The 26,053-nt window shown below is 41.9% G+C and overlaps 1 protein-coding gene across 3 annotated transcripts in view; it reads right to left on the bottom strand.

Moving 5' to 3' along the window:
- The window catches only part of ubr2 (ubiquitin protein ligase E3 component n-recognin 2), a 109,473-nt gene extending 88,155 nt beyond the window's left edge, over window positions 1-21,318 (bottom strand). For all 3 annotated transcript variants that reach the window (XM_078404964.1, XM_078404963.1, XM_078404965.1), the window contains exons 1-8: window positions 21,241-21,318; window positions 17,224-17,483; window positions 11,343-11,421; window positions 5,968-6,078; window positions 5,461-5,591; window positions 3,708-3,846; window positions 394-456; window positions 167-287 (exon numbers count right to left, since the gene is read on the bottom strand). In XM_078404964.1, coding sequence (XP_078261090.1) covers window positions 167-287; window positions 394-456; window positions 3,708-3,846; window positions 5,461-5,591; window positions 5,968-6,078; window positions 11,343-11,421; window positions 17,224-17,483; window positions 21,241-21,318 — 982 coding nt within the window. The remainder of the gene's footprint in view (window positions 1-166; window positions 288-393; window positions 457-3,707; window positions 3,847-5,460; window positions 5,592-5,967; window positions 6,079-11,342; window positions 11,422-17,223; window positions 17,484-21,240) is intronic.
- Window positions 21,319-26,053: the final 4,735 nt, after the last annotated feature.

Raw genomic sequence — 26,053 nt, 5'->3', positions numbered from 1 at the left:
ATTGTACGAGTATGACTTGATTCTATTTATATATAGTATATCTGATCTGTTTGTATAGCATGCAAAATAAAGCTTTTCACTCTACCTCACTGCACGTGGCAATAATAAACCTGAACCTAAAACGACAACCTAGTGCCAAAAAGCATTAAAAAATAATAATTCTTACCCGAATAACCAATCACCTGGCTCAGCCATATTAACAACTTTATGGCAAATGCCTGATGTGCAACCACAGAGGAATGCATTACTTGCACCTTTAGCGGTTTGGTTTGTCGACTAGTACTCCTCTAAAGTAAATTAAATATGAAAAACAAATATCAATTAGTCAATTTACATTAGGTATCTTAATAAATACATTGTACATTTTGAGAGGAAAGTTAGATTCTTACTCACCACTATTACTGTTTTAGCTTGCTCACAATGTTGGAAGTCACCATATCGAACTGATCTACGACCCTTAAAATACCATAAGAATTAAATTAATTGTGAAATTTCCACATCTAGAACTCCAATGCAGTCATCAGTAAACTAAACAAGTTTTATCTGGATTTTTCGGGGTAGATCAAGAAGTCAAAATTGCTATAGACATAAAATCTGACTGCCTATCTGGAGTTTTGGATTCTGCAACTTTGTTCCCAATGATAAAACCGCTGTGCAATGTTAGGGTTTGGAGTATTTGTAACTTTCCTTATGGCGAGCTGTAAACTTCAGCTGACTAATTAAGCTTCTGTTGTGCAGAGAGGAAAAGAAAGAGCATCAAACTTATACTTTATGATGATTTGCTATTTTTAAAGCTGGCATCAGTCGAAGATTAAGTATTTTAAAGTAGAATAGAATAGAATAGTTCCTTTATTGTCATTGTAACATGAGCCATGTACAACGAAATTGTAAAATGTCAGCCAGTCAGTGCACCATTCAAACATTTCTAAAAGCTAACGATACATACAAGGTAAAATATTTAAAAAAGATAAACAACTAAAATAAATATCATGAAAATAGCACGCATAAACACCCAACCCTACATCCTTCTGTCGATTTCACAGTCTCTTATTATGTATCGCCCCTGCGTTCCTTGGCGGCTACATTTAGTGCCTTTATAGCAGTGGGGTAAAAACTATTTTTATGTCTGTTTGTCCTTGTCCTTGTAGATCTGTACCGTCTGCCTGACGGTAACAGTTCAAACAGGGAGTGTCCGGGGTGGGAAATGTCCTTTATAATACTCTGGGATTTTTTGATGCAGCGGGAACTGTGTAAGTCCTCCAAGGTAAGTAGAGGGCAGCCGACAATCCTCTGGGCGTTGTCAATGGCCCTCTGGAGCGCTTTCCTCTGAGCCGCTGTGCAGCTGGTGTACCATACGCATACACAGTATGTTAGGATGCTCTCAATGTAGCACCGATAAAAGGACAACAGCAGTCTCTGAGTGATGTTATTCTTCCTGAGCACCCTCAGGAAGTGCAGTCTCTGCTGGACCTTTTTCAGCAGCGCAGAGGTGTTCACGCTCCACGTCAGGTCCTCCTCAATATGGATTCCCAGGAAGCGGAAATCCGCCACCCTCTCCACACAGTCCCCTCTGATAGTTAATGGTACCATGTCCGTTTTATTCTTTCTGAAGTCTATTATTATTTCCTTTGTCTTTAAGGTGTTGAGGAGCAGGTTATTTTCTCCACACCACACTGTCAGCTGCTCCGCCTCATCCCGGTAGGCGTACTCGTCCCCCCCGGTGATGAGTCCCACCACCGTAGTGTCATCCGCAAATTTGACAATGGTGTTGCTGTGGTGGGCGGGGGTGCAGTCATGTGTATAGATGGTGTAGAGCAGGGGGCTCAGCACGCAGCCCTGTGGAGAGCCGGTACTGAGGCTGAGGGCCGTGGATGTGTGATGGCCCACTCTGACTCTCTGGCTGCGAGCTGACAGGAAGCTATTTATCCACATGCAGGTGGAGTGTGGAAGTCCCAAGTCCCCCAGTTTGTCCACCAGTTTATGGGGAAGGATTGTATTAAAGGCAGAGCTGTAGTCCACAAAGAGCATCCGCACGTAGCTCCCCGGCTGCTCCAGGTGGAACAGTGCAGCATGGAGGGCTGTGGCTATAGCGTCCTCTGTGGACCATTTGTAACAAAAAAAGTAGATAAAATAAACATTGTAAATTAAAAGTGGAATTCATCATTCCCTATGAATATCAGCGATCACAGACCATCAACTAAACCAAATTACAGTAAAACTCAAACAATCTGTACCCTTGGGACTTTGGTGGTGCCAGTTCAGCACATTTCCCAGACTATTAAACATTATTTCTACAAATAAGCCACATTTTTTTTTCACTATGTTTTAATAACACAGCAGAGGAAAAATTTCCAGTAAAACCGGACAATTTAAAGGGAATGGAGGGAATAGCCACCATGCGGAACCAAATGGGAGAGCAGATTGTCAGTATTTTACTTTACTTCATGTGTAGGAAGGAACTGCAGATGCTGGTTTAAACTGAAGATAGGTTACTTTTTTGCATATCTTTCATTCATTGTTCTTTATCTCTACATCATCATCAATATCTCGTTTCCCTTTTCTCTAACTAGTCGGAAGAAGGGTCTCGACCCGAAACGTTACTCATCCCTTCTCTCCAGAGATGCTGCCTGTCTCGCGGAGTTACTACAGCTTTTTGTTTCTTGACATAGAAAATAGGTGCAGGAGGCCTTTTGGCCCTTTGAGCCAGCACCGCCATTCATTGTGATCATGGCTGATCGTCCACAATCAGTATCCCGTGCCTGCCTTCTCCCCGTATCCCTTGATTCTTCTAGCCCCTAGAGCTCATTCTAAGTCTCTTTTAAATTCATCCAGTGAATTGGCTTCCACTGCCTTCTGTGGCAGAGAATTCTACAAATTCACAACTGTGGGTGAAATAATTTCTCACCTCAGTTTTAAATTTTCATTAGACAACACTAAATCCAGAATTGCCTTCTCTCTGGTAGGCTCCAGTCCAAGCTGCTCTAAGAATCCATCTCGGAGACACTCTACAAACTCCCTTTCTTGGGGTCGAGAACCAACCTGATTTTCCCAGTCTACCTGCATATTGAAATCTCCCATAACCACAGTGGCAATACCTTTGTTACATGCCAATTTTAACTCCTGCTGCAACACACCACTATATCCAGGCTACTGTTTGGGGGCCTGTAGATAATTCCCATTCGTGTCTTCTTACCATTACAATTCCTCAATTCTATCCCTAGCGACTCTACATCATCAGTCCCGATGTCACTCCTCACAAGGTACTGAATTTCATCCCTCACCAACAGAACAACCCCACTTCCTCTGCCTGTCCTTTCGATAGGACGTATAACCCTGAATATTTAGTTCCCAGTCCCGATCTTCCTGCAGCCGTGTCTTTGTAATCCCCACAATGCCATATCTACCAATCTCTAACTGAGCCTTCAGCTCATTCACTTTACTTCTTATACTTCGCGCATTCATATATAATACTTTTAATCCATTACCCATCTCACCTTTCACATGATTAATTATAAAGAGGGATAAAATAAGAAAGTGGAATGCGTAACTTATATGAACGATTTTCAACTTTATGACTGAATTTCTCCTCAAGGAACATCAATCAGTTCAATATTTTTAACATTTCCCTATAAGTGTTTTCAAATTGTAGCTGCTGGCATACAGTTTGGAGATTACACACAAAAAATTACACAAAAGTGAAAACTCACATCTCTATCCACAGTAGTGGCAAAACTAATAGCTTCCTTTTGTGTACAGTTCACAGCCTTCTGCAAGGTGGAAATCACTTGCTCGTAAGTGTGGACTTCATCATTAAATAACATACAATAATAAGTGTCTTCCTTTTCCCTAAAGAAAAAAAATGATACATGTATTTCAAATTATCTTTTGGCCTTCATTTTGAAATACTTACTTATTTTCCTCAATGAGCACCATATAACAAGTATTTTCAATAAATAAAACACAACGTTTTCACAACAAATCACAACAAAGGTAAAAAAATATATTATTTTTTTTCCGGTAAATATTTACTAATAGCAACACATGGATTCTGTATTTTCCTTGATGGTCTTGCCATTTTTGGGAGTTCCTGTGAGGTCCTACTTGGGATTCTGCAATTCATAGCAGCTAGATTGCCCAGTTTTAACAAAGTCACAGTGAGAAAAATGGAGCATTCAGAAATGGATCCTTCTTATGTGGTTAGTTACAGGAGCACAAGATGTCACATGTTGATCCATCTTGAAAACGTGCTGGAATTCAGTTAATCAATCAGTCTGAGACCCAATTGTGGTAGGCCCACAGCTGATCAGATTGTTTAAGCATTAACTGATCAAGCACAAAAGCAAATATATTGATGATTTGCCACAGAAGTATTAATGATGCTAACAATCTAGAAAATTTAATGATTTCAGCAAGCAGAGTGAAATTAGGAGTAAAGGACCATGGGATATGTGGGACAGAGGGAATCAGAAGTGGACTTGAGTAAACAATGCTTTCGGTCCTCATTGATCAGCATTAAGGGAGGAATGCTTCCATAAGTAAAGTTGCAACACTGATTTCAGCTCAGCTGACTTATGGCATGGTGTTTGCCAAAGAGCTGGCGATTGTGATGACTGTTGTCACTGTTTTCCTAAAGGTGGCAAAGGGGAAAGAAAGAGATACAATAATTAACCCTACTGGCAAATGGGTTTCTAAAAATTAGCTGCAAATATCAATCATTTTCAATTGCAACATCAAGCTCGATGATGCAAGCTGAAATTCAGGTTAAACAGCATTCATACAGACTAATTGGCTTCAATCCAATTATTTTGCAGGAAGAGATAAATGACATGTAAAGTGTAGGAAGGAACTGCAAACAGGATGTGTGGCATCTTTCAAGCACCTTTCAATATAATGCAGCAGTCATGACATATTTAAAGTTTAGGATATAATCAAACAAAAGAAGTGAAAGCTGGCAACAAAGAAGAGGAAAAGCAATAATTTTCAAACCAACTTTTGTTTGGAAATCAGTATCATCTCAGCTACAGGTCCACCACCAAATTTCCAGCACCCTTGGTACCGAGAGGTCATAGCCTCCAAAAGGAGTCGAATGATATCGGAACAGCCCGCCTAAGCTTCCGGGCGACCAGAATTGCAGCCCATAAGGCCAGCTTCGGAAGTCGACTATGGGAACAGATCTGGTGGCTCCGGACGGGATGGAGTTCCAGAGCCCAGGTCACTGGGGGCAAATTCGAAATGCTGATCAGAGGTTTGGCCACAGAAGTCCTCATGGGGTTGAGTTCAGCCGCCTCACTGTCGGGGGCTACGTAGGTGCCACAATTTCTGAGGGGGGGGGCACTTCCGTGGGTGATTTCAAGTGCTCTCTCTAAATTTTAAATGGATTAAAGAAAGTGCCAGACCATCAGTTGCTGGAAAATCGGTGGTGGAGTTGTATTTGCAGTTGCAATTACCGCTTATACTTACAGGGGCTCTAATCCAGAAGGCAGTCTCTCTTCCTCTACCCATGTTAGCATATCTACTGCATATTTGAATGCAATTGCAAAAATATTATAGGCACGTCCAATCATGTCCTCCGATAAATGCTCCAGTGGATCCTGACAGAATGAGGGATTTAAAATGTAACTCAAAGCAAACGCATATCAATGCACAAGAATTAACAAGGTAAGTTAAAATGAATTCTAACATGTTGAGAGTTCGAATAGCTGAAAGTTGATTCACAGCTGATTTTTGACACAAAGGAAAATAGCTGCTCTTCTCAATTTTGCCAATTTGTGGCTCAAATTCCACATCGATGTGTTTGTCTGACTTCATTAGTTGTCAAGGTAAATTGTCCTTCAAAATGGCTCAGCAGCAACAGGATCAAGTCCAAAAGTACCCATAATCCGTATTAATATTAAAATAAACTTTCCATTAAATATTTTAAAAGAAACATTACTATTTTAAATCACTGATCAAGAAAATATACTATACCTCCTCCAGAGCTTCTGAGCCAGAAGGTTCATGTTTTTGACAATATGGACCTTGCTTCCAGGCTTCAGTGTCTCCACAGTCACAGAAACCCCCACCGCCTGATGTTGTCATCTAGATCAAAAAGCAATCATTTAAATATTAATCTTATTCCCGATTAGAAAAAGAAATCCAAGGAAATAGAAAGTAAGAAACAAATTCCATCATTATTCCCACTAATTTGAAGCATGACAATTATGAAATGTTGATTCTTATCAACAATTATCACTGGTATCACAAAATGCTGGAGTAACTCAGCAGGTCAGGCAGCATCTCTGGAGAGAAGGAATGTGTGATGTTTTGGGTCAATACCCTTCTTCAGACTGATGTCGGGGGGGGGGGGGGGGCAGAACAAAGAAAGGATATAGGTGGAGACAGGAAGATTGTGGGAGAACTGGGAAGGGGGAGGGGAATTGAGGGACAGAGGAGCTATCTAAAGTTAGAAAATGTTCATACCGCTGGGCTAGCGAAATATGAACAAGGGGCCACAGTTTAAGAATAAGGGGTAGGCCATTTAGAACGGAGATGAGGAAGAACTTTTTCAGTCAAAGAGTGGTGAAGGTGTGGAATTCTCTGCCTCAGAAGGCAGTGGAGGCCAGTTCGTTGGATGCTTTCAAGAAAGAGCTGGATAGAGCTCTTAAGGATAGCGGAGTGAGGGAGTATGGGGAGAAGGCAGGAACGGGGTACTGATTGAGAGTGATCAGCCATGATCGCATTGAATGGCGGTGCTGGCTCGTAGGGCTGAATGGCCTACTCCTGCACCTATTGTCTATTGTCTATAAAACTCATCTGGTCATCTGCTTTTATCAAGAAAATGTTAACCCTCAGCATATTTCTGTTCGCTAAAGACATCCACAACCAAATTCCGCCATATGAAAATAATAGTATACAAGAACAATGACACCCCGTGTTGTTAGATTTCAGAATCTTTAACTTGAGGCAGTGCAAATATTCATAACACTCTTCTTCACTACAACACTCAACAAATTAAACAAAACCATCAAATGCACTTCTGGGTAACAAGTCACCAACTATTGAAATATTTCTTGACTACAGTTTTGTCCATAAGTTTAAGCTTGAAAATATAAGAAAATAACTGCAGATGCTGGTACAAATCGAAGGTATTTATTCACAAAAAGCTGGTGTAACTCAGCAGGTCAGGCAGCATCTCAGGAGGGAAGGAATGGGCGACGTTTCGGGTCGAGACCCTTCTTCAGACTGATGTCAGGGGAGTGGGACAAAGGAAGAATATAAGTGGAGACAGGAAGACAGTGGGATATCTGGGGAGGGGAAGAGAGGGACAGAGGAACAATCTAAAGTTGGAGAAGTCAATGTTCATACCACTGGGCTGCAAGCTGCCCAGGCAAAATATGAGGTGCTGTTCCTCCAATTTCCATTGGGACTCACTATGGCACTGCAGGAGGCCCATGACAGAAAGGTCAGAAAGGTGCTGGCTCGAAGGGCTGAATGGCCTACTCCTGCATCTATTGTCTATTGTCTATGAGGTGCTGTTCCTCCAATTTGCAGTGGGCCTCACTATGACCCTAGAAGAGGCCCATGACAGAAAGATCAGACTGGGAGGGGGAGTTGAAGTGCTCAGCCACCGGGAGATCAGGTTGGTTAAGATGGACTGAGCAAAGGTGTTGAGCGAAATGATCGCCGAGCCTGCGTTTGGTCTCGCCGATGTCGAGAAGTTGACATCTGGAGCAGCAGATGAGGTTGGAGGAGATGCAGGTGAACCTCTGCAACTTCCTAAACAATTATCACTTATCACTTTTCAATTAAGAATGCACCTGGCAGGTGAAGCAACAAAATCCAATTTGATATACTGCTTTACAGAAAATATTTGTGGGGACACTTTTAACAAAATGTCTCAAATACCTTCATGGTTTTGAGTCATTGTTCTTTTACCCTACAAACTCAAAGGAGGAAATTGGAAGAGAAAATCTACATCTGCAACAGGGCCTTTGGGGCTTTTTAACGATGGTGGAAAAGGCTGCAAACATTGACAGAGAGATCAATTGGGGAAATAAAAACAGAAGCTATAGAAAACAGCTTTGTGGACAGAGAATATCTTGGGTCAATGATATATCATCAAAATACCATTTCGTAAATGTTAATAAGCATAATTATTTTTTCATTTCCATTGCTATTTTGAATCATGATCATGTACATTGTACGTAGGTATTAATAATTAATTTGGAGATAGGTGCCTGACCTAAAAGTGTGTTTATTTTTAGTCACCCTACCATAGGAAACATGGCATTAAGCTGAAGAGAGTGCAGAGAAGATTTGCAAGGATTATGCCAGGACTAGGGGGAGTTTGTCCAGCCTTGGACTATTCCTTGGAGCCCAGGACGTTAAGGGGTGATCTTATAGAGGTGGAGAAAATCATGAGAGAGCGAGAAGGAGAATGCACTCTACGGGAGTCTTTTGCCCAGGGTAAGGGAATCATAAAGCAGAATACATAGGTTTAAGGCGAGAAGGGCAAGATTTAATAGAAATCTGAGAGACAACATTTTTACTCTGAGGTGTTGAGTATATGGAATGAGCTGCCGGAGGTAGTTGAGGCATGTACTCTTAACAGCATTTAAAAGACATTTGGACAGGGACATGAACTGGAAAGATTTAAAGGGATAAGGACCAAATATGGGCAAATTGGACTGACTTAGATAGCAGCATCGAGTATAGAAGAATCAACACGCGGCAAAAAAAATTTGAAATTGATGTGCTGAGCTGAGTTATGAATATAAACTCATACAAGGTGCAAGCAGAACTTTGTGAGAAACGAATGCAGTTTGAAGAGTTCTGGATTTTCTGAAAATTATGAGAACATAAATTGTGAGGGAAAATAGTGTGCTCAATAAAAAAGAGAAATAAAGGAGAATAAAAGCAAAAGGAGTGCTGAACATTATTTCATTACTTGTTTGAAAGCACCAAGTTAATACTCAATTCTGAAGTTCATTCTTTTCAAACTACTCAGTTGTGTCATAACCAAATGTAACTATTTCCTCCAGTTTGTGTATGGCCTCACTCTGGCAATGGAGGAGGCCCAGGACAGAGAGGTCAGTATGGGAATGGGAAGTAGTTAAAATTATTAGCAAGTGTTCAACGTAGTTGAGGTGCATGTGAACCTTTGTCTCATCTGGAAAACTACTGGGGTCCCTGGATAGAGGCAAGAAGGAGGTATAGGGACATGTGCTACATCACTTGCGTTTGCAGAGGAAGGTACGTATGGAAGAGGTGGTTTGAGTGGAAAGGGATGAGTGTACCAAGGAGTTGCAGAGCAAGATGTGACTGGTGGTGGGATAATAATAATAATAATAATAATATTCATTTATTGTCATTGCAACGAGTACAACGAAATTAAAAAATAGCCAATCCTGACGGTGCGTAAAAACATATATGCAATAAATGCAAAAACAAATAAATACAATTATATTAAGTACAAAAGATTTTTTAACAGTGTTGCCTAGTGCAGAAGGTAGTGTTCAGTTCTCGTATGGCCCTGGGGTAAAAATTGTTCTTAAGTCTGTTTGTTCGGGATTTGATCGACCTGAAACGTCGACCAGAGGGCAGATGAACAAACAGACGGTGGCCGGGGTGGGATGGATCTTTTATTATTTTGCCTGCTCTACTGAGGCAGCGTAGGCTGAACAGGTGCTCCAGGGAGGGCAGTGAGCAGCCGATGATCTTCTGGGCCGTCGTGATGACCCTCTAAGGGCCTTCCTGTCCTTTTCTGAGCAGCTGGCATACCATGTGGTTATACAGTATGCCAGCACTCTCGATGGAGCAGCGATAGAAGGACATCATGAGCTTCTCCTGCAGGTTGGTTTTCCTGAGGATCCTCAGGAAGTGGAGTCTCTGCTGTGCCTTCTTTACTGTGGTGATGGTGTTGGTAGACCAGGTAAGATCCTCTGCGATGTGCGTACCCAGGAACCTGAAAGCGGGTACCCTTTCCACACAGACCCCATTGATGTAGAGTGGGTCGTATTCTACACTGGTTTTCCTGAAGTTAATTATAAGTTCCTTTGTTTTGGATGAGTTCATGACAAGATTGTTCACTGAACACCATGCTGCCAGCCTTTGGATTTCATCCCTATAGGCTGTCTCATCTCCTCCTGAGATGAGTCCAACCACAGTCGTGTCATCCGCGAACTTGATGATGGTGTTGGTGGGATGGGTGGGGGCGCAGTCGTGAGTGTAGAGGGAGTAAAGGATGGGGCTCAACACACAGCCCTGTGGTGAGCCGGTGCTCAGTGTAATGGTGGAGGAGAGGTGAGGGCCTATTTTGACGGTCTGGGGGCGGTTGGATCATGTTAAACGTGATAGAAATGTCGGAGGATGACATGTTGGATGCGGAGACTGGTGGGATTAAAGATGAGGACCAGGTGAACTCTATCCTTGTTCCGCCTGGGGAAGAGGGAGCGAGAGCAGAATTGCAGGACACTGAGGAGATGCGGGTGAGGGGTCCATCTCTGACAGCACTGGGGAAACTACATTTACTAAAGAACATGGACAATTCATATGTCCTAGAATGGAAACCCTTGTCTTGGAGCAGATATGGTAGAGAAATTGAGAATAGGGAACAGTCTTTAGAAGAGGCAGGGTGCGGGGAAGTGGAGTCCACATAACTGTGAGAGTCAGTAGGTTTATAGTCGAGACCCTTCTTCAGACTGATGTCAGGGGGGGCGGGACAAAGGACATCTCTCCTGAGATGCTGCCTGACCTGCTGAGTTACTCCAGCATTTTGTGAATAAATGCCTTTGATTTGTACCAGCATCTGCAGTTATTTTCTTACACTAGTACGTTTATAGTAGTCATCAGTCGTTAGTCTGTCCCCTGTCGTGGAGACAGAAAGATTAAGAAAGGAGAGAGTGAGGTGTCAGAGGGTGGAAGTTAATGGTAAAGTTAATGAGCAGGTGCAGATGGCAATCCCGATGTAGCAGAGAAAGATTTGGGGGATGGTGCATTTGGAACAAGGATTGTTCGATGTAACTGACAAAAAGGTAGGCAAAGCTAGGGGGCCATGTGAGCGTGTATGGCTATACCTTAAACTTGGAGAAAGTGAGAGGAGTCAAAAGAGAAGTTATTGAGGACGTGGACAAGCACCACAGGCGATGGAAAGTGTTAGTAGAGGGAAAATGAGTCTCTTTTCAAGGGAGAGGGAAATTATCCTTCCTCGATTAATGGCTTTTATTCAGCATTAATTTATCCGTTTTTTGATGAATTAAAGGGCTTATGTACAAAGACTATTGTCAAGTAGCTACAAGTTAATCAGTAAACAGAAACATTTCAATGCTTTGCTTCAATAATTTAAGGAAAGTAAAATAACCTACCCTATATCTATGTTCTCTGTGCACACTGGCCAAGAAGCATTCCATGCATAGCACACAGGTTGGATCTACTGCACAATCCCTTCAATAAAAAAAAGATAAAAAGTCACGTTATCATGGTGTCATGGACATTTTATATAAAAAGATTTATCTTCCAGAATAATACAGAGAGCAGATCAATTCGGACAGGAGGATTCATTAACAAATCCTTTACATTATTTTAGCACATTATTTTGAAATAATTCACAGATCATATCTGATTGAATATTCCACTCTCCAGGCTACGTGGAAAACAACATTAAAAAAAAAATTCCCAAAGTAGATTCCAATATTTGCAACACCAAGGCTATTTTTCCTGCAGCCCTACCAGATAAGAGATTCTTAATGAGTACAATGTTCTGCATTTTCTTTACTCCCCTTCTGGAATTCATAAATCACCTTATTGGGGTGCAACTCCAATGTCAATTTGTTCCACTTTTTTAATCTTATTATATTTAACACTTTAATATCAGGCAAGTTAAACACAATTCTGCTCATGCATAGCCAATTTATCCAATCTGCCAGGAGATCGCATGATTTTTGGATTAGATGGAGAGAGCATATCATGATGTACAGATATAATGGCTGTGTGGGGAGACTAAGTTTTCACCTGCAATTATTTGCAGCCCTCTGAAAAAAATGCATCTGACCTTGCCCTTTACATGATGATCCTAGGATTGTGATCCCTTGATACCAATTCATCAGCTGGGGAAAACAAAAGGACTAAAGTCATACTGCAGATCTTATCAGCAAGTCTCATGATCTTTCACACAAGCAGAGAATGATTTGAACACATCAATGAGTAACTCAAGTCCCACAACGAGATTTGAGTATGTCCAAACTGAATTATTGCAGTCATCTACACCATATGTTATCATATATTAAGTGAGACAATCTATCCATTGTATTTATTTCCATCTTCATCACAAACAGTATTAGCATTGAAACCTCAAAATGATGCAAAAATAAAGATTAATCTCTTTAAAAAGTTGCAAATGCAGCAAGACCTGGATGATCAGTCTGAAGAGGGGTCTCAACCCAAAACATCACCTATTCCTTTTCTCCAGATATGCTGCCTGATCCGCTACGTTACCCCAGCTTTTTGTGACTATCTTCAAGACCTAGATGATGTTCAGGCATGAGTTGATAAAAGTCAAGTAACATTCTCACTGTAAAAGCGTTCAACAGTGACCACATGCAATAAGAGAGAATCTATCCCCCATTGAATTCAGTAGCATTACCCTCACCAAATCCCTGACCATCAGAGGGACAACTTGACCAGTCACATAAATACCATGGCTACAGATACTGAAGTGAGTGATTCACCTCCTAACACCACAAATTGTTTCCACCACCAAGACAGGAATGTGATGGGATATTCTCCACTTGCTAATAATTCTCAACAAGTTTGATGCTGTTTAGGACAAAGGAGCCTGCTTGATTGACAACCCATTGTCACCAAAATGCATCAGTTACTCACTGAGTCTACTCCCTTGACACCAAGGACAATGGCACTGTACATGTAAACATCATCACCACGTACAAGATTCCCTCCAAGTTGCACACCATCCTGACTTGGAAATATATTTGCCCACTCAACATTGGTGGGTCTAAATCCTTAAAATTCCCTCTCAGCTGCACCGTGGAAGGCAGGCTCACTGCCACTTTGTCAGAGCAATTAAATATTGATTTAATTGTGTTCACCATGTCAATTTCTGAAAGAATTTAATCTATTCAGCAAGATTACCTCTCATTTTTCCAAGCTCACAGAATGCCACCTCATCTGTTTAAGCTCCCAAGTGATAAATTCAGTATTCCAGCAACCTACTTGGTGATCTTTCTCAGCACTGCCTCAATTGCAACTATACTCTTCAGTGGTTGAGGAAATCAGGCCTGTACACAATATTCCAGATGTGAACTCACCATTGTTTATGGAAATGGAGAAAAATAACTCATCTTATTCTAAGTGGAATGGCAGAAAGCAAACACACAGTTTTCTGTATCTACACTAACTCATGTACAACAAACAGTTCATTCTGCTTCAGCAACTTTAATGCCTGGAATAAGCATCTACACCATCTCTCATTTGGCCATGCTCATTTCACTCCTGCCATCAGGAAGGTGGTATAGGATTCTGAAAACTGACATCTAGGTTCAGGGACAGCTTCTTCCCAACAACCATCAGACTATTGAACACTGTGAACTCCAACTAAACTCCAAATGGTACATTCGGGACTTTGGCCTTTGTTTGGTTTTGCATTGTATCGTTTTTTTAAATTTAATTAACTTTTATTTTGTCTGTTTTTTAAGATATCTAGTGAGTACTATGTTGTCAAATCTATTGTGCTGCTGAAAGTAAGAATTTCATTGTCCTTTTTCGTACATGACAATTAAACACTCGACTCGAGCTTACAAAATGTTTCTATTTTTTCTTCCAAAAGTAGATAATTTCTTCTTTCCACAATATTCTATCTGCCATTCAGTCAATATATCTATATCCCCGAACCTTCACTGCATTCACCTCTCACTGAGTACTGCCATTTGACATGCATTTAGCATATTCTATCCTCTCAATGAAATCACTGTTAATCACCGAACAGTGGAAACTTATATTCCAGCAGCAACACATGGGTCACAGCCTCCCAACCCAAAAATGATTAATTTCCCCCTAATTATATGCTGCCATTAAATTCAGTCGACACCAGTATATTTTTCCCCAATAGTGTGCACTCAAAATTAGGTTCAATAATTATCTTTTGTGACTCTTATTGAAGAGCCTCCTGGATATCTAAATACATCAACCCTTACATAATCATAATAATCATAATCATACTTTATTAGCCAAGTATGTTTTGCAACATACGTGTGATTTCATTTGCCATACTAATAAAAAGTAACAGAACATACAAAATACATTTTTATTTGAACATCCACCACAGTGACTCCTCCACATTCCTCACTGTGATGGAAGGCGAAAAAAAGTTCAATATCTTCCCTTCTTTGTTCTCCCGTGGTCGGGGGCCTTGAGCCTTCCGTTGACAGGGCAATCTTCCTCATGTAGCCGACGGCGTTTGGACCCTCCGCATTGGGGTGATCAAGCTCCTGCATCGGGGGGGTATCTCAGCTCCCCCACGCCAGGCGATTGGACCCGGGTCGGGGCTGGTCGAAACCTTCTGCTTCGTTTGGAGCTCCCGACATCGGTCTCTACCCGAGACTGCGAGCTCCTCGATGTTGAAATCCGCAGGCCATGGTTGGAGCGTCGATCCTAGGCAAGGGATCGGCTCCGATGGTAAGTCCACGGCCCCGCGGTGGGGCTCAAAGTCAGTCGCGAGGAAGGCCTTCAGCTCCATGATGTTAGGCCGCAGAGCAACCAGAGATATGATCCGGAAAACAATTGCATCTCCGGTAAGGTAAGAGATTGAAAAAAAGTTTCCTCCGACCACACCCCCCCCCCCCCCCCCCACACATAAAACAAACCAGAGAACATTAACACATAATTTTAAAACACACTAAATATAACAAAAAAAAAGACGAAAAGACAGACTGTTGGTGAGGCTGCCATCACAGCACCACCCGGTGGAAATGTGACGCACATTACATATACTGCTACTTACAACCTCAAAAATTCAGATAGATTTTGCATGATTTCCCTCATAATTCTACATTGACTCTGTGCAATCTTATTTTCGAAGTAACCTATTAGCAGTTGGAGATTCCAACAATTTCCCTATTCATTCCGTAAGAGTGAATTTCTATTCCAGATCGTGATTTTTTTCATGTGGTGATCGGTGAATTACACAAGGATGAATTTCCATTTCCCAAATTGCCAAGCCACTAGATGCACTGTTTATGGTTTACTCCCTCCTTCACCTTTTAAGGGAATTACAAATTATTTAGTTTCAATTTGAGAGAGGCATATAAATATCGGGATACTTTGCGCCAAAACGCAAATTGAATATATTTCTTCAGCAGCTGGAATCTTGTTATCACAGTAATACAAAAAAACATCGAAACACCAAGGTGAGAAACATACAATTGGGCCTTGAAGGATTCTGTGAAGTGTTTGGCAATGCAACATGTTCCAAAGAAATTACCCAGATATTATTTTCCAAAACCTAAAAGAAACTGGAACATTTTAATTTGCCATTCACAATTGTCTGAAAACAATCTCTATAAAGTGCCAAGTTTAACAGAGTTGCTTGGCATACAATGCAGGGGCTAGCCTCGGTTAAACCAACAATCGTGTATGCAGCACAATCTTAATTTGATATATTAATTTGTTAAATAACTTCCAACAGTTTACAAAGTGCAGGCAAGAAGCACCAATTGTTTATTTTCATATTACATAGTAGCTGATTAAGAGGACTGAATTGAGGTACTTGGAATGTAGAAAAACCCGTTTCTCCCCCTCCCCCCCCCACCAGAATTACACAAATGCAAAATAAAAAAGCTTGCTAACTCAAGTCACTGCAAACCCATTGAGAGAAAATCATATTCCTAAAGAAACTTAATCAAAATCAAGATCTTTGGAAAGCGAATAAGATTTACTTTTAATTGGTCAGCATACAGTGGAAGCTGATGTTCTGTCTGTGTACAATTTACCACAGAAACCCCATAATTGTAGTATACGTGCTCACTATTTCTCCAAACTATGTGACAATCATATTAAAGGGTAAGTGAGTTTTAATGACCTCAGTAAGAATTTTATTTTTTATTTTTAAGGATCTGGGAATCACTGCATCACTATTGTGTGCAGTTTTGGTCTCCTAAATTGAGGAAGGACATTATTGCTATTGAGGGAGTGCAGCGTAGCTTTACCAAGGTTAATTCCCAGGATGGCAGGACAAACATATGTTGAAAGAATCAGTCGACTGGGCTTGTATTCACTGAAGTTTAGAAGGATGAGAAGGGATCTTATCGAAACATATAAAATTCTTAAGGGATTGGACAGGCTAGACGTAGCAAAAATGTTCCCCATGTTGGGGGAGTCCAGAACCAGGGGTCACAGTTTAAGAATAAGGGGCAGGCCATTTAGGACTGAGATGAGGAAAAACTTTTTCACCCAGAGAGTTGTGAATCTGTGGAATTCTCGGTCACAGAAGGCAGTGGAGGCCAATTCACAGGACGGTTTCAAGAGACTTAGATTTAGCTCTTAGAGCTAACGGAATCAATGGATATGGGGAGAAAGCAGGAACGGGGGTACTGATTTTGGATGATCAGCCATGATCATAATGAATGGCTGACTGTGCTGGCTCGAAGGGCCGAGTGGCCTACTCCTGCAACTATTTTCTGTTTCTATGTAAAAGTCTATAATTACTTATGATTTGCTTGTTCAAGGATGATTCAACTGTAATTCTTTTTGTGCACAACCCACAGGCATTGCCACTTTCATTTCACTGCACATCGTGTATGTGTATGTGACAAATAAATTTGACTTGACTTGACAATTAATTTATTTTCCTGTTTTTCGCTGCCCGTTTTCTTTTCCAAAACGGATTAACTTACCTGCATATTATTAGAATCTATCTTATACTTGCCAGTTTAAATTCAGTAACAACTGTCATACTGATTGGTTGAAAATCCTTGCTGTTTCTTTCCCTGATCACATACACCATAAACCTTCTTGATAGAATCATGCTGGATACCCCAAAACAGCAAGTCTCTGCTTCAAACAGCACATGAAATAGCAGCTGTCAACAGAGCCCATTCCTTCTCTGCTGCCCATAAAATACAGCCAATATTAAAGAACATTGGTGTTAGAGTGTGATTCTTGTTCGTTGACGGCCAAATATCCAGGTGTGCACAAGTAGAATTCACAGAATTTAACTAGTCACAATTTTAGTACCTGCACGAATAGGTAGGCTCTCCAATTTTGAAAACACGTCCGCAGAGCTGTGATGACTTATTTGCCTTTTCAAGTTTGATAATTCCCATAGATGGATCCTCTCCACAAAGGTACCATTCTAACGGTTCCAATAGAATATGTTGAGCTAACATTTCTTCATTAAGTGGATTAGGGTTAGAGTCTCTGCAGTAAATCTTTGGTACAAAATAGGCAAGGTGATGATACACATCCTTAGTCAAATCTGTTGCTTGAAGCCAGTTCTAAGAAAGAAAAATAAGAAATATTTGATTTTTGCAGAAATATTTAGGACTACATGCAATATTACATTCAAAAGGTAATACTGGCAACATTGAAAACAAATCCACTAATTTTAACTATAAATCAGTAAATTTGAGATAAATTCTAGGTCAACACAACAGCAAGCTTGCCTGCATACAAAAAAACTGCTCAATTCTAGAACTAGTTTGGATATTACAGCTTTATGAATGACCTCAAAATTGACAGGGCTATCAAACCACAGATTATTTGAACATTTCGTACAGGACTCCATTCAGTCACTGAGTTTGGATAACTACTTTTGAATTCAGGGAGCACCACTATGCTGCTTGCTCTCCAAATTCTTGCAGCTTTTCTTCAAATAATTATCCAATTCCATTTTGAAGGCTATTTTGCATCAATCCAATTAAGGAAATACGTTCCAAATTCTAATCCATCTTTCAAATCCAGAACAAGCCCTGCCAATAAAATATTTATTATATCCAAGTTACTCCCAAGTTCAGCTAACTATTCATTTTGCCAGGGACTGAATGTTTATGTCACTGATGCTTAAGGTTCTAAATGCATTCTTAATTAATCATTTAACAAAGTGAAAACGTAAATAAGATTAAAGAATTAAGAACAAACAAATTAAAAAAGTGAATTATCTTGTACTTATGCATGTCTGTAGCAATCATTTTTCTATATTAAAGTGAATAAACTTTATTTTAATACAATCAACTTGGTTTGCACTTTGCCTATGGACTCAAAGTGAAGTTGAATGACATAGCGCAAATACATACCCTCGAAAAGCAACTAACAAATTTCTCACCTTTCAATTTTGTTTTTTAACACCTTGTCTAAATATCACTGAAATGAAATCTCCCAAAGAAGTGCAACACATGTCCAATATTCAGTGAGAGTATTCCATATATATTGCGCTTCAAGACAAGGCTTGATGACCACATGACCATTTGTTTCCTCTCATCTTCAGACAGTGACTGAATCCAATAATGGGAATTGTCCACAAATGGTAGATGAGTATTGGCATTCAAAACAAAAATATAAAATTCAGATCAGGGCAGACCTCTGGGAAGGTATCATCAGGCATCATCTAAGGAGGGAACAGAAGATGATGTTTCGAGTTGGGACCCTTCTTCAAACAGTCTGATAAAGGTAACAATCTGAAACATCATCTGTCCAATCCTTCCACAGATGATGCCTGACCCACTAAGTTCTTCCAGCACAGTTGTTTTGTTCAAAAATAGGTCCACGATGATCAGAAGTATTCCTTCTGATTGAAATTTCCCTTCTCCAGTTTAATGTATGCTCACCACCACAACCAAAAAGCCAATCTGTGAACTACTCCTTTACCATTAAATACTGCTTTTATTTGCTTCACACTTCAATTGGGTCATTAGGATGAGATTCAACAGAATAAAAATTAGATTGTGATAACATAAAACCTCTCAGGTCCATTTAAATACTCTTTGACAAAACCTTCCCTCAAGTTAATTTAAACTAAAAATCTAAACATTTTTTGAAAACAAAAGTAAACCACACATATGATGAAAATCTGAAAACCAACTATTTCCAGGAAAATATATATATTACAAATTAACTGCCTTTAAAACAGATCTAATGGCCAATTCCTAAAATAATAGCCTCGACAATTAATTTTTAAATTATCTATGCTCTCCGAGTTTGACATTATGTAGATTTTAATCAATAATTCATCTGGTTCCCAGTATCCTGGTTGTTGACCACTACGAGGAAATGTACTTTTGAATTCAAATGTTCAACATATCTTGCAAACATATTAATCATGAATCTCAAAAATCAAATGTTTTGCCTTCCAAACACCAACCTGACATATCTGCCCCTTCCAAAGTACCAAAGTACTACCTCACTACAAATCCCACCTCACTTGCTAAATATTTCCAATAATTTCTACTATTATTCACATATTTATAGCAGATTTGGTATCAGTGATCTTACGCACAATATATGACAATTCAAAATTAAGTGTTCCACTGATGACTTTTCTGACAATCTTGACTGTCTACATTTTTCTTGGAAGATGTTATAGCGCCTGAGACCTGGGTTCAATCTTGACCTTAGGGGCTGTCGGTATGGAGTTTGCACATTCTCCCTGTAACCACGTTTACTCTTGGTGCTCTGGTTTCCTCCTACATTCCAAAGATGTGCAGATTAATTGGCCTTTGTAAATTGTCCCCAGTGCATACGGGGATCGTTGTTCGGTGCGGACTCAGTGGGCCGACGGGCCTGTTTCCACACTATCTCTAAACTAAATAATTTCTTGTTATCAGAGTTGCCATCGTTTGTAAGAGTACTTGAACTCAGTTCAATTATCGTACCTCAGTTACACTATTAAATTGAAGTTTGTATCTGAAATCAATTTAAATCCCACTCCAAAGGCAAGCAATAAATTACTCAATATTTTGGTCTATTTGGATCAGACCTTCTGACAATTCACTGCAACATTTTGTTCTATTACAACAGTGATTCTATTTTGGAAAGTATTTCCTTAACCTTCTCATAGCTCCCGTCACCAGAGATCAACCGTGATTTAAGTGGAGTTTGCATGTCTTCTGACCATGCCAATGCTCTGGTTTACTCCCACATGAAAAAGATATGCAGGTTGGTATGTAAATTATCCACTCTAAATTTATCTAGTGTGTATGTGAAGGATTTAATCTAGAATGAGTTGAAGGACATGTGAAGAGAAGAGGTTACAGGGAAAATTAGAGAAGGAATGGGATTGCCATAAATCAAATGGTCTCTTGTGACATAAAATGTGTAAATCCAGGTATGGAAAACTGACATCTGCCGTAAAGCAGACTATTTTCTGTCAAATATTTATCAATCAGCCAATTATAGTACATTGCCTGCTAATTTTCCTTTCTTAAGAACGAGAATTATTTTTTTTTAAAATCGTGAGTAAATGAATTCATCAAATTTCCCTTTTTGCCTTGTTTCATTTGAGGTAACTGACATTCGATTAAATATCTTTTAAGGAATTTAGATATCTGCCCAAATTTTACAACAGGCTTGCCATGATTATAAATATATTGAAAATTCTAATAAAATGAACCCCAAAGATAAACTCTACTTCACAACCGAAACGTACAGTTGCTGGGACAGGGAAGCGATTCGGTTGTACACCATCAAACTGCCATAACCTATGTCATTCGCGATCCCCAGGGACTGCCTTAAGATGATTGCAACTTAAGGATATTTGGAGTGCAGCCAACTGACATGAAATATAAAAGCTGATGGTCCTTAATTGACATATTAATAAGTACCGAGCCTTTGCTGAAAAGTAACCTCTTCCTCGCCCCCTGATTCGTAAATTCATTATTTTTAATGAGATCGGTGTCAACAAATGAATTGCAACTTCGCGTTAATAACAGGAAGTGCTGAGTCCCGCAAGTTATTAACACGGACCTTTCGTTGAAAAATGTAGTTAAAATTAATAACGCTCATCCTTAGGTTTATACGAGTCCAAACACGAAAGCGGTCAAGTGTTCCTCGTCTTTTCAGCAGCCTGTCAGTTGACCCGCTGCGGGCACCATCTCTCGGCAAATCCGAGGACAGCGCTAAAGGCCTGGGATAGGTCTTAACTGAGCAACCTCCCCCCCACGTCTAAAAAGTACCGCTGGCCGGGGAAAAACAGACGAAAATCGATTTTACATGAGTCGTATCGAGATAGATATATTCAAAGCATATTAAGTTTCGTACCGAGGCGATGTCCTTCGGCGAACAGTCCATTAAAAACTTCGAGATGGATGGAACCTCTTCTGACTCAGTGGCCGCCATCTTGGATTCTAGGCCCAAGGCCGGCGGCCGCTGTCAGCACCGGAAATGATCGTCACCAAGGCCAAACATCCGCCGAACTCGGCCCCAACAACTCACTCAACATCTTCTCCACTAACCACACCAATTCTACTCTTAAACGATCATCCTGTGTGAAACTACCTTCTTCGATATTTATTTTCAAATGTTTTACTTGCAAAATAATTGTCTTGTTCACCAGATTGTTTTCTTTGAACTTGTTAAAATGTATTTTGATTAGATTGCTTTACCAGTAGATCGCACCTTTACTAATAGATCACTACTTTACCAATAGATTAATCTCAAAGTTATTTTGTTAATGTTTCAATTTGTAAGTTAATTTCCCTCTCATCTCCTCAGATGCTGACATGCTGAGTATTTACAGCATTTTATTTCGGGCTAATTACTACTTATATGATATTCAAATTATTAGCAAAGTGATGGAAGGTGTTATCAAATGTGTAATTGTGGCAATTCTTCATCAATAATTCTCACTAATGCTAATTTCATAAGTTCTGAGACCTCATTACAGCCATCATATAAGCATGTCAAGAGAGTGAACTGTAGCGGTCCCTGGTGGTGAGCCACGCGTGGTGCAAACCCTTCAGCTGGGGGGGTGGGGCCACGGAACTTGGAATGGGGAGGAGTGGCAGTTGGTAGTGGAGTTCCAGGAGGAATTTGAACTGGTTGGGGGTTTAGGGAGCTGTATGGTGCTTGAGGAATAAACAAAACTTTGCTTGACACGTGTCCCGCTTCATTGGCTTCGCTTGACACCCGTGTCCTGCTTCATTGGTGACCCTGACAGTCCGAAATAGGTATTTTGGATCGCAATAATGGATGCCACCAACGCTCGGCCCGCCGTTGCCGCCGACCAGGCCCAACAAAACGCGGTCGCACTTAAGCTGCCGGTCTTCTGGACCTTGCAGCCCTAGGTGTGGTTCCGGTAGGCGGAAGCCCAATTCCACATCCGCAGGATTACAGACAACAACACCCGCTGGAAAATGGCGAATGGCCTCGACCCTGTCCGGGAGCGGAACAGCACCGTGTTGTGTCACTCGGTGGCCCAGAAAGTTGATGGCACGGAGGCCGAACTGGCATTTGTCGGGGTTGATGACGAGACCATGCTCGCTGAGGTGCTGGCACAACAAACGGAGGTGGCCGCAAAGTTCTTGCAGAGAGCGACTAGCCACGAGGATATCGTCCATGTTAATGAAAAGGAAATCGAGTCCCCGACCCACGGTGTCCATCAGGTGTTGGAAGGCCTGCGTGGCATTCTGAAGGCCGAAGGGCATACTCAAACCACCCGAAGGGGGTGATTATCGCCGTTTTGGGCACGTCCTCCGGCCGCACGGGAATCTGGTGGTAACCTCGGACTAAGTCGACCTTGGAAAAGAACAGTCCCAGCCAGTTGGACGGAGAAGTCCTGGATGCGGGGAATGGGGTCACGATCCGCGATGGTGGTGTCGTTCACGCGGTGGTAGTTGCCACAAGGCCTCCAGCCCCAAGAGACCTTCAGTAGCATGTGCAACGGGGAAGCCAATGGGCTATCAGAGCGCAAGACAATTCCCATAGCCTCCATGTTGCAAAACACCGCTTTGGCTTTGGCGATTTGTCGGGAGGCAGCCTGCGGGTGCAGGCGTGGAGTGGTGGTCCCGAAGTTAGAATGTGGTGCACCACAGGATGTTTTGGGCTGGCCAAGTGGAATTGCGGAGTAAAAATTTCAGGAAAGTGCCCCAAAATTTGGGCATAAATGTTGTCCACTGCAGACACCGGGTTGCGGATTGATATGGTGGACGCAGCAGGACGCAAGGAGATCACTTCCAATGTGGAAGCGTGGACAAGACATTGCCCCCTCACGTCAACTAAAAGTGATTGCACCCGCAGGAATTCGCCGCCCAGCAACGGCTGGAACACGTCTGCAACGGTGAAAGGCCAGGTGAAGTGGCAAGAGCCAAAGATAAGCAGAATGGTGCGGACATCGTACGTTTGTATGGTGCTGCCATTCGCGGCAGTTAACGAGGGCGCCCGCTTCCCAGAACAAATGTCCATCCCTGATGGGGGCAAAAAGTTGACTTCCGCCCCCGTGTCCACTAGGAATTGTCCCAAGCGCTAATCCCATGCATATAAGCGGTGTATCTGGCCGACCGCCGAGCCGATTACTGGCGGTCAGCCCTGGCATTTCCCGGACGAACAGGGCGAGCGGCATTGGCGGGCCTCGGAACTCCAGCGTTGGTGGTAGAAACACCACTTCTTGTTCATACCAGCTTCTTCTTGCTCATACTCAGCTGAGCCTCCGGGTGGGCGCGGCCTCAGGTCGCGGTGCCCTCGAAGGCGCTGTCGACACACAATCGAGCGAACCTCCGCCCTGCTGCCTGGCCATCCACAGCTCGTCTGAGCGTTCCGCTGGGGTCATCAAAACGAGTCCCTGACTGGAGCAGGCGGATGTCGTCGGGTAACTGCTCTAGGAAGGCGTACTCAAAAGCAGGCAGGGCCGGTGGCCGTCCATGAGCGTGAGCATTTCGCTCATGAGGGCTGATGGCTTACGATTGCCGAGCCCGCCCATGTAGAGAATCTGGCTTCGTCCTCAGCCAAATTAGTCTATGGCGTCCCACTTACTGTTCCCGGGGAAGTTATTCCGGCCGCTGGTGCGTCCTGGAAGCAGCCATCATCTGTGTTGGTCCGTTTGCAGGAGAAGTTCGGCGCCCTGTCTCCTGTCCCAGCGTTTCGCCATAGGGTGGCTCCTGCCCATATGCCGCTGGCTGTCATGGCCTGTTCGTATGTTTTTCTGCGCCGTGACGCCCACTGGTCGCCTTTGCAGCGCCCGTATGAGGATCCCTTTTGGGTGCTGCAACATGGGCCTACTACTTTTGTTTTGGACATTAGTGGTCGGCGGGAGACTGTGTCTGTGGCTCATTTGAAACCGGGCCATTTGGACCTTAGCGAGCCAGTGCGGGTGGCCCTGCCTCGTCGTCGGGGGCGTCCGCCTTCCAGTTTGCTCCCTGTGCGTGGGGATGTATGCACGAGGTCCGGCCGCCTTGTACATCTTCACGTTTGGTTCCGTTTCTCTGGTACTGGGGGGGGGGGTCCTGTGGCGGTCCCTGGTGGTGAGCCACGTGTGGTACGAACCCTCGGTTTGGGGGGTGGGGTCACGCAACTTGGAATGGGGAGGAGTGGCAGTTGGTAGTGGAGTTCCAGGAAGATTCAAACTGGTTGGGTGGTTTGCGGAGCTGTATGAAGCTTGAGGAATAAAGAAAACTTCGCTTGACACGTGTCCCACTTCATTGGCTTTGCTTGACACTCGTGTCCTGCTTCAGACTATCTTTAGTATCAAAGCAACACGACTGAATATTTCATGAAGGTGACTGTGAAAATTAATTTTATGGAAAACTGATGAATTTTATGGAAAACTCTTTAAATAGATACTGTCTGACTTTTAGAATATTTACAGCATTTTCTGTTTTCTATTTCAGTGCTTCTCGACTCCCTATCATTTAGAAGGCATATGTCTGGAGTGTGGTTGAGTGCTCACCACTTACCTAGATTAGTGCTGCTCCCACAACATTAAGAATATGAGATACCCACTTACCTGATTATAAAATCTTCCCCAAAAGCATTTGTTTCTTCTGTTGCATCTTGCATTTTTCAATAAAATTTTCTCTCAATTGTGTTTGTTCGAAGGAGATCAAAACCAGTAATTGATATTGGTCTTCTCTGGGAACTCTTTGCACTCCCTGTAGGACAACTAAGTGACAGGTGAAATTTGATGCAGCAAAGTGAAACAATTTGGCTGAAAGTATAAGGTGAGAATATAGATTAAGTGGGACAATTCCGAGGATATTTCGGAACAGAGGAATCTGGCTGCACATATGCATAAATCCTTAAAAGTTATATGGCATGTTGAGAGACTACTTTGGAAAGCAAATGGAATGCTAGGATTCATAGACTACTTTGGTTTGATCACAGTCGGTATACTATATTCAATTCTACCCATGATACTTTAGGAATAATGTGAAGATTCTAAAGAGAGTGTAAATGAATTCAGTTGATCTTGGGGATGAGGGATTTAAATTACACGGTTAGGATGGAGAAATTGGGATCATTCTCTTGAGCAAAGAGGACTGAGAGGAGATTTGACAGATGCACAGATCACAGATCAGGGTAGATGGAGGGAAAACTTCCCATTAATGAATAGTGCAGGCAATGGTGGCAAGATTTAACAATTTGAGGCAAATGGTATAAGGGACATGTGAACTATAATTTGTAATTCAATGCCTGCAAGGGTAGTGTAAACGTAATTATCAGTACTTTCAGAAGTGAACTGGGTAGGCACTTGAAAGAGAATAATTTGCAGGGCAATAGGGTAGGCAGAGGAATAAGCCAAATGGGAGCTGGCAGTGATTCCATGGGTCAAGTGGCCTCCTTCTGTGACATAACAGAATGGTGATTCTATAATTAAGATAGAAGAGGCAAAGGAACTCTATGGTTGGTATGAGCAGGTTGGGCTGAGTGGCCTGTTACCATGCTATATAACTCTATGACCTACATCCGCTTCAAGTTACACAACACCCTAACTGGGAAATACTTTGCTGTTCCTTCATTATTGCAACCTCCAAAGACTCCCTCATCAACAGCACCATTAGTTTACCTTGACCACATGAACAGCAGCAGCTCCAGAAAGTGGCTCCAATACTTTCTCCGCAGCAACAAATTGTGGCCTTGC

The sequence above is a fragment of the Rhinoraja longicauda genome, chromosome 9 (assembly GCF_053455715.1).
Source record: "Rhinoraja longicauda isolate Sanriku21f chromosome 9, sRhiLon1.1, whole genome shotgun sequence".
Taxonomy (NCBI): domain Eukaryota; kingdom Metazoa; phylum Chordata; class Chondrichthyes; order Rajiformes; family Arhynchobatidae; genus Rhinoraja; species Rhinoraja longicauda.
This window is presented reverse-complemented; position numbering and strand designations above follow the sequence as displayed.